This window comes from Mustelus asterias, chromosome 5 (genome assembly GCF_964213995.1).
Source record: "Mustelus asterias chromosome 5, sMusAst1.hap1.1, whole genome shotgun sequence".
In the NCBI taxonomy this organism is placed as follows: Eukaryota; Metazoa; Chordata; class Chondrichthyes; order Carcharhiniformes; family Triakidae; genus Mustelus; species Mustelus asterias.
In genome coordinates this window covers 116151158-116165108 of record NC_135805.1, presented here as the reverse complement: position 1 = coordinate 116165108, position 13951 = coordinate 116151158, and the positions used below count along the sequence as shown (strand labels likewise).

The window sequence follows — 13951 nt, the reverse complement described above, 5'->3', positions numbered from 1 at the left end:
AGCCTAAAACTGCATCTAAATGTAGGTAAGAAGTTTAACAACACCAGGTTAAAGTCTAACAGGTTTAGTTGGTAGCAAATGCCACTAGCTTTCGGAGCCTTAAGCCCCTTCGTCAGGTTTCTCCACTCCACCTGACGAAGGGGCAGCACTCCGAAAGCTAGTGGCATTTGCTACCAAATAAACCTGTTGGACTTTAACCTGGTGTTGTTAAACTTCTTACTGTGTTTATCCTAGTCCAACACCGGCATCTCCACATCTAAAAGTAGGCACAGTTGATCCATTAAGCTGCCTACTCACTATGTTCCAGACCAGCAAGTTTGCCTTTATTTACAATGGGACTGGCGTATCAAGAACACTCTGCAAATTTACTTTGGGAACTCAAAGCGTAGTTTCTTTGGGATATTAAATAGAGGTAAATCAGTCTAAAATCTGATCTGTGGTTAGAGTCAGATGTCCATCACTGGAATGAAACTTGTAAATCGCACCTTGAATTCCTGCATTTTTGACATCATGACAGGCACGTGTCTGACAAGAAGTGGATGCTTTTGCCGCTTTACATGTTTCCCATCATCCTCTGCACAAAACCAACCCAGCTGGTTTTCATCTCCTATTTCAAGGAAGGAAAAATTGCAAAGTTACTGTTGATTTTTTTTTAAAGTTCTGAAATCTATTTACAATAGAAGCCTCAGAGGCACATCAATATATTATATGGGTACACATGAACACTAATTACTCAATACACATTTTGCATATTGAGAAGGAATGAATTTCTAATTCTGATGTTTTAAAAATCATATTATATCCTTTCAGTTCTTTGTGTGAAGATACTTGTGCCTCAAGGCATGCAGTTGAGTGTTAAATGTGGAATCTAAAACATTAGCAAGAGAAAAAAAGAATCACTTATTTGACGAGCGGTGCACGTTTTCTGCCAAGAAAAACATACCAAGGGCCAATTTGGCCATCTGTAAACTACTCATCCAGGAGAGTTTGTTTGTGGGAGTAAATGTGTTAAACACGGCTGTGAAGAATGAAGGCCTTCCAGATCTGCAACAAAAAAAAACCACATTGGCCATTCAAAACTATTATTTAAAAGTGTTTTTAAAATGTTCAAAAAGTTGCTGATTAATTCTTGAATATGGTACCTTAATTTAAAATAGTAGCTTTGACTTCTGTTAGCACTAAAAGATGCATTATGTATCACTTACATATGATGTCCAATTGTTAAGGTACAACTGCAAGATTGCTCTATGACAAGATATGTCTCTTCAACATTATGAGTTAAATATTGCACACGTGGTGTGGTCTCGATATTTTTCTGCGAATTGGAACATATATCGTAACATGCATGCACTTCCACTTCTTTTCCCCCCAGGTTTGTGCATTACCCCTTTTTAATACCAAGGGCACTTCCTATGTCAAACATGCGTAACTTATTTCTGTTTAGTAGTTCAATGCTTCCAAATACTTCAACTGGTCACATTAGAGAGTTGTCAAAAGGTGTCAGTGATATAGTAATAAAATTTAAAGATTAAAGAGATCAAGCAAGAATTTATTAAATATATATATAGACCCTGAATTGGGTCGCTAATGCTGTTTTGCAAATATTTCAAATGCTATTATTAATCCTTTGTTCTGCACCACTTCACGACAGTGGATAGCATCACTGCAATTTCTGCAGCTGGCGATGGTGCATTTTCATTCTCATGCAACAGAACAGAAATAAAAATTGATGGAAAATAAAAACGTACACCGTCCTTGAAGAATTTAAATTTTCATAGTTTTTGTGCACCAGAGCTCCAAATCCATGTCCTTGGACTTCCTCACTTATAATTAAAACAGAAAGTATACTTCACATATATTGGTTTATTAAAAATAAAACATACTTAACGCATTTTAAGAAAGAGGTGGCATTCCAAAAGTAAAAATGAAATGGTTAAAAGGACTCTGTAGTTCATGTGTCATGCACCTTTATTACCAGCACTGTCTAACCCTCTGAGAAAGTATATGGAAATACCTAGAATTGCTCAAGAACATCTTATCTCATTTCAAATTGAATTTCAAATTGTACAAGTTCTGGAAGATGTCAACATTCAACAGGAAACCCAGAATAAAAATTATTGGTGGAACATGTAAAAAGCATTGAATTTGTGAATCCAAACATTAAAAAAAGGCATAATTCACAATGATATTGCAAGTCTCAAATGATTGATAAATGTCTGAAAAATACAGCAACTCCACTCTGCCTTTGGGTTCCCTACATGCTCAATATCAGATTATGCACAATACCAACTTGTCTGCTTTTCCAGGCAGCTGCAGCTGAATCCTGCAACGATCAGCTGATCTTATTTCTTCTTCTTTTTTAAATATGAGTTTCTGTAGACCTGCTGTCCAATCCTGGCTTACATTTGGATTTAAATTCTGTAACAAAGATTAAAACAGTGGGTGACTTCATTAGAGTATTAGCAAAAAGCAGATCTCAAGGCAATATTTAAAATTATTGGTTCAGACAAGGTACTAACTATATTATTGAAAATCTTTTCCAAAGGTAACAGATGGGCAGCTGGGGAATTGCATGAAATTCCTGTGCCGTGTGGGAACTTCAGGCCACTTCCTGTGCCTCGAGGGATCACGTGTGCGGGAAGTGTCTCCAGCTGCTGGAGCGCAAGCTCAGGATTTCCGATCTTGAGGAGCAGCTGCAGTCACTGCGGAGTGTCAGGGAGGATGGAAGTTCCCTGGATCATAGGTTTCAGGAGGTGGTCACCCCACAGGCAGTAAGAGTTCAGGATAGTAGATGAGTGATCAGCCAGGAAGGGGCAGGAGGTTCAGAGATCTTCATCGTGTGTGCCACTCAGGATGACCAACTCCTGCGTTAAATAATAAGAACTAGAGGAGCAGACGGATGTGGGTGGTGGGGAAGGGGGAGGGAGGGTTGCTGGTGAACCTGAGAGAGCTTGGGGCCAGGGGTGGTGAGGTATGACTATCCTTGTACTTTGCATGACCCACACACTCATCTGATACTGCCAGCTCGAACTCCCGTGTGACATCCCCAGTCACAGATCATCAACATGCCACGATGCATGCAAAGGTAGAAAGGTGGCACTAAGAGAAAATAATTCAGGACAAATTGTGTCTCGGGAAGGCCTTTCCAGGAAGTGGGACAAATTGCCAAGTTAAAGGATGATCCAAGAACTTGCTGAAAGGTTGGTTACCCTAGTGCCACTCAGCACTGGAGACTGTTGGGAGCGCTGACACATTGAATGAGTGCAATACAGATTATGCATGTACGGGCAAAGGACGGCACGGGAGTGAGCATTAGAGTAGAAATGAAGTCGCCACAGGAGATTCATAGTTAGGGAGATAGCAGGCATTTCTGCAACCATCATCGTAAGTCCCACATCGTGTATTGCCCCCATTGTAACAGGGTAAAAGACATCATGGACATGCAAAATATTCTGTTGGGAGTGAACAAGGAGTTGTGGTTCACGGCAATACTAGAGCGAGTGTTGAGGTGCTACGATCAGATTTCAGCTGCTTGTGAGGAAGTTAAAAAATAGGACCTCAAAGATCACAATCTATGGATTATTTCCAGGCACTAACAAGAGTAGAAATATGAATATAGGGAGGATCAATGCGTACTTGAGGACAGTACAGGAGAGAGAGCTTTAAATTCCTGGGGTAGTTAGATCAGTCCTAGTGCAGGAAGTACCCATTGAAAAGGAATGGGTTATACCCCTACAGGACTGGGACCAATGCGCTCCTGAGTGTGGTTGAGAAAGGGTCAAACTAATTTGACTGGAGATGAGCACCAACAAATAGAAACAGAAAAGAGGAACAAAGTGCATAAAGTATGCGGAGTGTTGGATAGTACTAGAGAATGAGGTTGTACCCAATTAGATAGCAGCAAACTAAGAAGGTCAATGAGGAATACAAAGACAGGTTTACAATACATGTAAGTAAATGCACAACGTGTCATGAATAAGGTTGATAGCCATTTGGGAACATGATGTAGTGGCAAAAATGGAAGCATGGCTAAAACGTGAGGGTGGATAATATTCAAACGTTCAGAAGAACAAAGAAGGAAAAAAGTGACACAAAAACAGAAAATGTTGGAAAATCTCAGTAGGTCTGACAGCCCTCTGTTCCCTCTCCACAGATGCTGTCAGACCTGCTGAGATCCTCCAGCATTTTCTGTTTGTGTTGACTCCTGCATTCGCAGTAATTTGCTTTTATCATCAGGGTAAAAGTGACTGGGGGGTGGCAATGCTGAATGGGGAAAACATTAGAAAAAAAGATATCCTTGAGGGGACAACAAAATAATCTATTTGGTTAGAATTGAGAAGAAAAAATGGTGTGATCACGCTATTGAGGGCATTCCAAAGGTTTCCAAATAATGAGGCAGGGGGCGATTTTACCGTCATATTGCGCCCGTTTTCGAGTGCGACGTGGCGGTGAAGTCGGGTGTAAAGCACTAGTGCAATTGGGCGCAGGTTTTCAAGACCATCGCCATTTTACGAGCACCGGATTTCCGGCACAGACAGCCTCGCGCCAGAAATAGATGGGAGGCAGATTAACATATGGAAATTTATTATAATGCTGTTTTACATCTGCTTAGCGAGCCCAATGATGTTTCAATCGTCTGGGCTCGCCCCCCTTTATGACCTCACCGGGAAAGGTTCGCGCCGGCGAGGAATAGGAATGCTGCTCATTAAGGCGAGCAGTTGACTTGGCCTCGCCGGTGGAAGCAGAGGTCATTGAGGGCGGGAGGGGGGGGGCACTGCCAGTCTGGTAGTGCCACCCTGGCACCTGGGCAATGCCAGTCTGGCACATAGGAAATGCTCACCAGGCACCTGGGCAGTGCCCATCGGGCAGTGCCAGGGGGGCAAATGGGGGGAGGAGGCCCGCGATCGGTCTGGACGGTGGTGAATGAGGGGGTGGGGGCTTTATCTCGGGCTGCGGGCCACTGCGATTGCGGGGGTGGGGGATGGGGGGCTGCTTCAGGCAGTCTGCAGCAGCAGGGGCCTGACAGCTCTCTCTTTTCTGTCAGACCCCTGCTACTGCTAATGCGCATGAGAAGCATCAGAGGCCTGCACATGTGCACGATCTCCCTCTGCAGGGTTTCGGGCACGTTAAGCCCCGCCCACAGGCATCTGCAGCGAGCAACACGCTTGCTTATATTTTTGCAGGCAGAGTGTGTAGGGGCGGTGGCGGGGGGGGGGGGGGGGGGGGGGGGGCGCTGAAAACACGTCCAAAGGTCGGATCTGAAACTCTCCCTGTTTCAACCCCGCCCAGCACTTGCAAAAATATGGTAAAATCACCCCCAGAGGAACAAGTTTGTTGGGAAATCACAGAGATGTGCAGTAACAATAGGATGGTGATATTGGAGGACTTTAACATTATCCCAATTGATATTTGGGCAATTAAAGTACAGGGTAACAAGGGGGAAGAATTTCTTGACCAGTATGTTCTCGGTCCAGAAAAGAAAAAGGCATTGCTGGGTATGGGCTTGACCAAGTGTCTATGGGGAAACATCTGAATCACTTACATTTGTATTATCAGGTTTTGGGACAAGGAACTTCTAAACTGGAAGAGCGCTAACTATAATGGATTGAGAGCGGGCTGATCCAATGATTGGCGGGAAAAGCTGCAATGATATGTTTCTATGGAGGAGTTGGAATTTTTCAAGTGACAATCAGGCCAAATTGAGGGAAGAAGTGAAGAAGGAAATAAGACTCACGAAGAGAGAGTATGAAAATACGAACATGCTAACTAGGAGCTGTCACCCACAGAGGGTATGGCTTTCAGCAATTCCTTGACGGGGCACTAGGTGCTTGTCAACAAGAAACACCCCACCACACCCCACTCCTCCGACAGGTCATTGGCAAACCCAACAGAGTCTGCTGGATGGCTTTTGGGAGGCATTGAAGTCCCATGCGAGCCCATTAAATCCTTAAACCATGACTGAATTCTGGTGGGTTCAGGGGTAATTGGCTTTAAGTGATTCACCAAGGAAAATCCCCTCTCCAGAGGGCAGCATTACCATGTCTGGCCATCACCATGACCTACCCATTTTCCTGACATCGTGAATTGGACATGGGTACTCCCAACCCAAAACGTGCAAGCCAAATCTGATGGCTCAATCTGGGGCAACATGGTGGTACAGTGGTTAGCACTGTTCCCTCACAGCGCTGGGGACCCAGGTTCAATTCATGCCTTGGGTGTGGCGTTTGCACATTCTCCACGTGTCTAGATAGGTTTCCTCCACGCGCTCCGGTTTCTTCCCACAGTCCAAAGATGTGGGGGTTAGGTGGATTGGCCATGATAAATTGCTCCTTAGTGTCTAAAGACGTGTAGGTTAGGTGGATTAGCCATGATGCATGCACAGGGTTACGGGGATTGGGTCTGGGTAAGTGTTCTTTTGGAGAGTGCAAACACAAATGGTCGAATGGCCTCTTTCTGCAATGATTCAATTATTCTATTCTATGAACTTAATTCCATCCAATGAATGATTTCAAAAAAGAGAAGGATCTGGCCAACATAAAGAAAACTTTTTTTAAATACAGCAGATGATGATGATTTGGAATTCATTGTATTTTAAGAGGGACTTGGATAAATACTTGGAACAGGAAAAATTTGCGGGGTGGGTGAAGAGAAGTAGGAAAAATTGGGATAGCTCTTGCAGTGCCTACACAGATACATTCAGCTGAATGGGCTCTAACTGTGCTGCATGGTTCAACGATATCTCCATGGTCATTTTCCTATTTCATCTAATATATAAATTAGATTAACTGGTCCAATGCTCTGAATTTACAATTCCCTCCTATTCTATCAGACTAGCATCTGATGCCCTCGAGCAGACCCCCTGTATTTATCAACTTCTAAGATATCAATTCAATTCTTTATTCATATCTTTGAGGAATTTAGGATGCATTCCATCTGGTCCTAATTTGCTGAAGTCTAGATCTCAGATACACGTGAGTCAAAAAGACAGAAATTGACATTTTCACTCTTGAACACCCATAGGGACAGTTAGATGAACACAATCTGCCACTTCACAATCCTTGTTTCCTATATATATTTTCACCAAATGAAAGTCACTCAGACTTTTGCAATAGTGTAAAATGGACAGTATTGGCATTGTTCTGTTGACTGGACGGCTGGATGCAGAGTGACACCAACAGTGCGGATTTCATTCCTGCACTGGTTGAGGTTATTCATTCTGGCCCTGCCTTTGCCTGAGGTGTGGTTCTCGGTACCCTAGCCAAGACTGTAACGCTACATTCTGCACCCTCTCCTTTCTTTCTCTATGTATGGTGTGCTTTGGCTGTACAGTGCGCAAGAAACAATATTTTTCACTGTTTACTAATACATGTGACAAAAATAAATCATACCAAATCAAATCACTACCAGTCGGCTCTCATTCTCAAAAGCGAGATCAGCTTATGGTCACCTGGGACTATGGCGACTTTACCATTGATGTGGAGATGCCGGTGTTGGACTGGGGTAAGCACAGTAAGAAGTCTCACAACATCAGGTTAAAGTCCAACAAGTTTATTTGGCACCACAAGCTTTCGGAGTGCTGCTCTTTCATCAGGTGAGTGAGGACTTGTGTTCACAAACAGGGCATATACAGACACAAACTCAATTTACAAGATAATGGTTGGAATGTGAGTCTTTACAGATAATCAAGTCTTAAAAGGTACAGACAATGTGAGTGGAGAGAGGGCCAAGCACAAGTTAAAGAGATGTGTATTGTCTCCAGCCAGGACAGTTAGAGAGATTTTGCAAACCCAGGCAAGTCGTGGGGGTTACAGATAGTGTGACATGAACCCAAGATCCCAGTTGAGGTCGTCCTCATGTGTGCGGAACTTGGCTATCAGTTTTTGCTCAGCGATTCTGCGTTGTCGTGTGTCGTGAAGGCCACCTTGGAGAATGCTTACCCGAAGATCAGAGGCTGAATGCCCGTGACTGCTGAAGTGTTCCCCGACTGGAAGGGAACGGTGATTGTCAAGCGGTGATCATTCATCCAATGTCATAGCGTCTGCATGGTCTCCCCAATGTACCATGCCTCGGGACATCCTTTCCTGCAGCGTATCAGGTAGACAACCTTGGCCGAGTTGCAAGAGTATGTACCGTGTACCTGGTGGATGGTGTTCTCACGTGAGATGATGACATCCGTGTCAATGATCCGGCACGTCTTACAGAGGTTGCTGTGGCAGGGTTGTGTGGTGTCGTGGTCACTGTTCTCCTGAAGGCTGGGTAGTTTGCTGTTGACAATGGTTCACCAGGTACACGGTACCTGCTCTTGCGACTCGGCCAACATTGTCTACCTGATAAACTGCAGGAAAGGATGTCCCGAGGCATAGTACATTGGGGAGACCATGCAGACGCTATGACAACGGATGAATGAACACCGCTCGACAATCACCGTTCCCTTCCAGTCGGGGAACACTTCAGCAGTCATGGGCATTCAGCCTCTGATCTTCGGGTAAGCATTCTCCAAGGGGGCCTTCACGACACACAACAACGCAGAATCACTGAGCAGAAACTGATAGCCAAGTTCCGCACACATGAGGACGGCCTCAACCGGGATCTTGGGTTCATGTCACACTATCTGTAACCCCTACGACTTGCCTGGCCTCGCAAAATCTAACTGTCCTGGCTGGAGACAATACACATCTCTTTAACTTGTGCTTGGCCCTCTCTCCACTCACATTGTCTGCATCCTTAAGACTTGATTACCTGTAAAGACTTGCATTCTAACCATTATCTTGTAAATTGAGTTTGTTCTGTCGTATGCCCTGTTTGTGAACACAAGTCCTCACTCACCTGATGAAGGAGCAGCGCTCCGAAAGCTTGTGCTGCCAAATAAACCTGTTGGACTTTAACCTGGTGTTGTGAGACTTCTTACTGACTTTACCCTTACCAGTGCTATTGTAGATCACCTGATTTTCTATTGTACTGAAGTCAGGGGAAATAAAAAGTTGAGGGAACTGAACCAATATTACCCATTTTGCACAAGTCAAAATTGTCAATGCATCTTTTAAAGGATTTTAATGGCCATTATTAATCTAGTAACTCATTATGAATCAATGTCTCTTAGGGGAAAATATCTATGGGATTTTTAAAATTATTGGCAAAAACATACATCTTTAAATATAAAAATGGTAAAGTTTTACCATACCTGATAATTTCCTTTAAGTGTACCAACAAGTTGTGTAATCTGGCCAACCACACTTAAATCATGCATTAGATTTTGTAAATCCTGATACAGCTGGCCTGGTCCCATGTACAGCTTGTCTGGAATGATGAAGTTGAATATATAAGGAGCAAGTTAATAGAACAAAGAAACATTTCACTAATGAAGAGTGCCAAGGTATTATAAAATTGTTGCAGTGGTCTGAACGCCGGGTGATTAATGTCACAATAAATTAGAATAATTGAACCCCTTTCACTGGTCTACCTTTCTAAAGAAGACCAGCAATACCAGCATAACAAGGACATCCAATTTCTCTAGATTGCTGGTGTTCCAAAAAGTACAGAGAAGCTGATAACATCCTTGCACCTGCTTCCACCCCTCGACACATTGTTACACCCTACACAAAACAGAATGGTGTTCCACTCCATCGACATACAATTAACCACTGACCATAATCACTGTCTCTTGCCAAGACAACACTTTCATTTTGTTCAAGCTTCCATACAAGGTTTATCTGAAGGTGAAATGAACCAGAAGATTATTCCTCAGAAAGCTACCTTTTTTTGTCCAAGCTACTGACACATTTGTAGTACAGTGGTTAGCACTGCTGCCTCACAGCGCCTGGGACCCTAGTTCGATTCCCAGCTTGGGTCAATGTCTGTGCGGAGTCTGCACATTCTCCTCGTGTCTGCGTGGGTTTTCTCCGGGTGCTCCGGTTTCCTCCCACAATCTAAAAGACGTGCTGGCTAGGTGCATTGGCCATGCTAAATTCTCCCTCAGTGTACCCAAACAGGCGCCGGAGTGTGGTGGCTAAAGGATTTTCAAAGTAACTTCATTGCAGTATTAATGTGAGCCTACTTGTAAGCCTACTAAATAATAAGTAAACGTTTAGAAAGAGGCAGACCCTGAGCTCCCAAAATGCATGGTATATACATGGACAAATGGGATTTGCCACCAAAGCTGCAATGGTGGTGCCGGAGAAGCCCTGAGGAAATTCCTGGCTCATGACTTCCTTTTCATTGGTGCAGGGACAAGCGCATACACATCCTGGACTGACAATGCAGAGGAAAAAAAATACAACGACGAAACATAGGCACTATTTATTCAGCAAGTGAGAGGGAAGTCACACGATTTATTGCTGGATCAGTTATACCCCACACATTTTAAAGAGGTATTCATTCCACAATCTTTCTGATGGTAATCTGGGTTTATTTTATTGGCATGTGAAGGTTGCAAGAAAGGGACTTTGAACGCACCATCAGCACGTAAGCTCTAGCTGCAGTTTCTGTTCAACGTTTGCTCACTGGAAGGCATCTCGCGCACCAATGACTTCAAAAGCAAAATAAATAGATTTCATCATTAATTTGTAATCTTTCGTTGCTTATCTCATCTCTTGGAGTTTTATTTATCATCCCCCCCCCCCAGTTGAATTGCTTATGTTGTGCTCCATCATCTCCTTCTTGCTGACTTGCCACATTGCCATGAAAATACAATCTTCTTTAATAACATGAAAACTGCTTATGTCAGGCAAACGGTTAACTCCCAGGATCAATAGTCTCTTTATTATGTTTAGCCTACACGGGATGATGGGAACTCATCCTGCAGCATTCTCAGTGTAATGCAGCTGAAGTTTCCTTTCACAATGTACATTTTTAAAAATGGCTACAATAATGCTGTTGGAAGTTGAGTGTAGTTCTTGCAAACATAGCCTGCATCCACTGGTCAGCTGTGAAATGAAGGTACTCATCGCTGTCCGAAAAGAAAATTACTTATAAAGATTTAGTGAGGTTGGTGTGTGGGCTTTGCCCTTTCCTAATATTCATTTCATTCTGACAGTAGTTATAGGAAACACTGGACTCCAGCTATGGTAACATCAACAAGCAGGCTAACCAGCCAATCATATTGAAGAATCCTCACAACCTGCAAACCGGAAGTTAAAAAACAAAATTATCCATCACTTTTTAAATATTTCACAGAAAAGGAAATGAAGGTTGGGGCACAAACATGGGATTAATGCAGAAAGAAAACAAACTTTAAAAACAATAATTGTTTTAAACAGCTATGGAATTTTATCAAATTGGAAAAAATTGGCATCCTCCAAATATAAAATTAGTTTTTCAGGGCCAGAGAGGTTTTTCAGCATTGATTCAGCACACCATCACAAACGCGAGGCTGGATTTCATGGACCTCGGCCAATGTGTGTGAAGGTGGGGGTGTATTGTAAAATAAAGCACGTGGCCTTCCCAAATCCTTCCTGGCCTATCTCCCATATTACGATGGATGGGAAAGGAATCAGGCAAACTGCCTGCTTACACTTGGGCCTATTGAGGTACTTAAGTCACCAAATAATGGCCACTTTAGGGCCTCTTTTTGTCTCCACCGAGTTATTACCCATGGCAGAGGAAGGCGGAGGGTAGGTTGGTAGCCCAGTTCTTTCATTGCGCGGGCCCCTGCCAGGCAAGAAAGGGGGAACCTCCTTTGGAGGGTCCTTTTAGCCCATCGGAGGCCCGCTCCACCCTGTTTAACTCTCCTCTCCAGCCTTTCAATCCTGACCATCCCCTTCCCCACCCATCCACTCCGGCCTATCCAAAACCTTAGACTTACCACTGCTTGGTCCCAGTGTTGCTGGGACTACAGAGTTAGCGACTGGCAGCTCTCGAAGGTGTGACTTACTCACACATGGAGACAGCAGTCTTACACAGAAATAGGCTTTTGGATGGGTAGACTGATGACCGACTATGTTTTGGTACACCTGGGGGGAGCTGAGGTTGTGGGGGAAGAAGGGCCGATGATGGGGGATGTGGGAGATGATGGGGGATGGGATCGCGCTGATTCCAATTGGAGCTGGAGCAGAGTTTTATTCAGGTTACAATCAGGATGCCCTTTAAAGCTGGTGCCCCTGACTTCATGCAGCTGTGTTTTGTTGGCGTGTTGAGGCCCTGTGCCCGTTTGTCAGCATGAAACATGGCTTCTTGATTTTTTTTGCAGAGTGTCATAAGATCTGGAGAGAAACATGCGGTTTTCTCACTAGAAACAACATTCCACCAAAATTTGATAAGATTTGGTTCACAGGCAGTAAGATTCAAATGTAAACACAGGTGAAAATTGAGAGGGAGGAGGTACGGGAAAGTTTGGATGCGCTCAAGTTAGATAAGGTCCAGAAGGCTTGCATCGCAGATTGCTATAGGAAATGGCAGTCAAGATGGTGGAGAGGCTCGCCCGAATGTTCTCTAGATACGGGAGAGGTGCCACAGGATTGGACAGTGGTGAATGTGATACCTTTATTCAAGGAAGGATGAAAAGATGGTCTTGCAATAACAGGCCTGTTGGTGAATCTTGTATCAATAGCAGGAAAGGCTTTAGAAACAATAATCAGGAAAAACAATTAACAGCCAAGAGGTTTGAATTAATTAAGGAGGGCCAACACCAAATTGTAAAAGACAGACCTTGGTTGACCAATCAAATTGATTTTTTTGATGAAATAACAGGGTTGACGAAAGGAATATGGTAGACATTGTCAATATTGATTATAAGAAAGTGCTTGACAAAGTACTACATGGAAGGCTGGTTAGGCTCATGAAATAGGAGGGTTGGTGTCCAACTGGATTAAAAAATTGGCTGAAGGACAGGAAAGAGAGTGTCGTGGTTAGTCATTTTTCAGACTGGAGGGTGGTAGACAGTGGTGTACCTCATAGTCAGTGCTAGGATTACTGCCATATATGCTATACATAAATGATTTGGATCTTCGATTACAGAATATATAATGATTTCAGTGAGGCCCTTGAGGTTGGCATCTTGGAGTATGAGCTCCCTGATTGAGTTCATAATTGCCTGCCCAAACAGGGAGCCTCAATTGTATATAAAAATGGGAGTGTCAGGTCTACTGGCACTCCTGATTCTGACTTTGTACCTGAAGCACTCTAGGAGTGGAAAAGAGTTTGTAAATAAAGGGGAAATCTGGTGAAGGGACATCAGGCTCTGAGGAGTTATTTCAGAGTAGAATTTCAAAAGTTGCTGATAACACCGAACTTGGAGTAGCAAACAGTGTGAATGGTACAACCTGTCTGCAAAATGACATGGCCTGCAGCAGATGGAATTTAAAATACAGAGTGTGAGATACTGCATTAAGGCAGATGGGATAGGGAGAGGCAATATAGATTAAAGGAACAGTACCTAAGAGTGTTCAAGGACAAAGGGACCTGGAGGTGCACGTGCATCAATCTTTGATGGTGGCACACCATATTGAGAGGAGACATTGAATACAAAAGCAGGCGAGCTCTGCTGATCTTTTATCAAATACCGATTAGGCCCCGACAAGGGTACTGTGTCCAGTTCTAGTCACCGCACTTTAGAAAGAATGTCAGAGTCCTTGAAAAGGTATAGAAAAGATTTATCAGAATGGTTCCAGGGATGGAGGATTTTAGTAACAAGGTTATGTTGGAAAAGCTGGGATTGTCTCTTTGGAGCAAATTAGATTGAGGGGAGATTTGATAGTGTACAAGGTTATGACAAGGTTTGGATAGATAAGGAAAGCTGTTCCTGCTGCATATGTTGGGGCATTGCCCCTTTAAGGGAATGGGTCATATGACCTGGGGTGTGGGGTGAGCTGGTCGGGAACCGCCCTGAGTGGGCAGAAAACATCTGTAGTGGAGAATGAATAGACTGAATAAAGATCCGTGTTCCTGGCGCCTGCCTGTGGAGTAGTTATTGAGGAGACACCTCAGTACTAAGAGATTTAACAGTTGATTTAACAAT

The 13951-nt window shown here is 43.6% G+C and overlaps 1 protein-coding gene across 1 annotated transcript in view; it reads right to left on the bottom strand.

Annotated features, from left to right (window-relative positions):
• The window catches only part of arhgef10 (Rho guanine nucleotide exchange factor (GEF) 10), a 305202-nt gene that overhangs the window by 84997 nt on the left and 206254 nt on the right, over positions 1-13951 (bottom strand). Inside the window, exons 20-24 of the mRNA XM_078213587.1 lie at positions 9182-9297; positions 2291-2418; positions 1749-1823; positions 944-1044; positions 486-607 (exon numbers count right to left, since the gene is read on the bottom strand). Coding sequence (XP_078069713.1) covers positions 486-607; positions 944-1044; positions 1749-1823; positions 2291-2418; positions 9182-9297 — 542 coding nt within the window. The remainder of the gene's footprint in view (positions 1-485; positions 608-943; positions 1045-1748; positions 1824-2290; positions 2419-9181; positions 9298-13951) is intronic.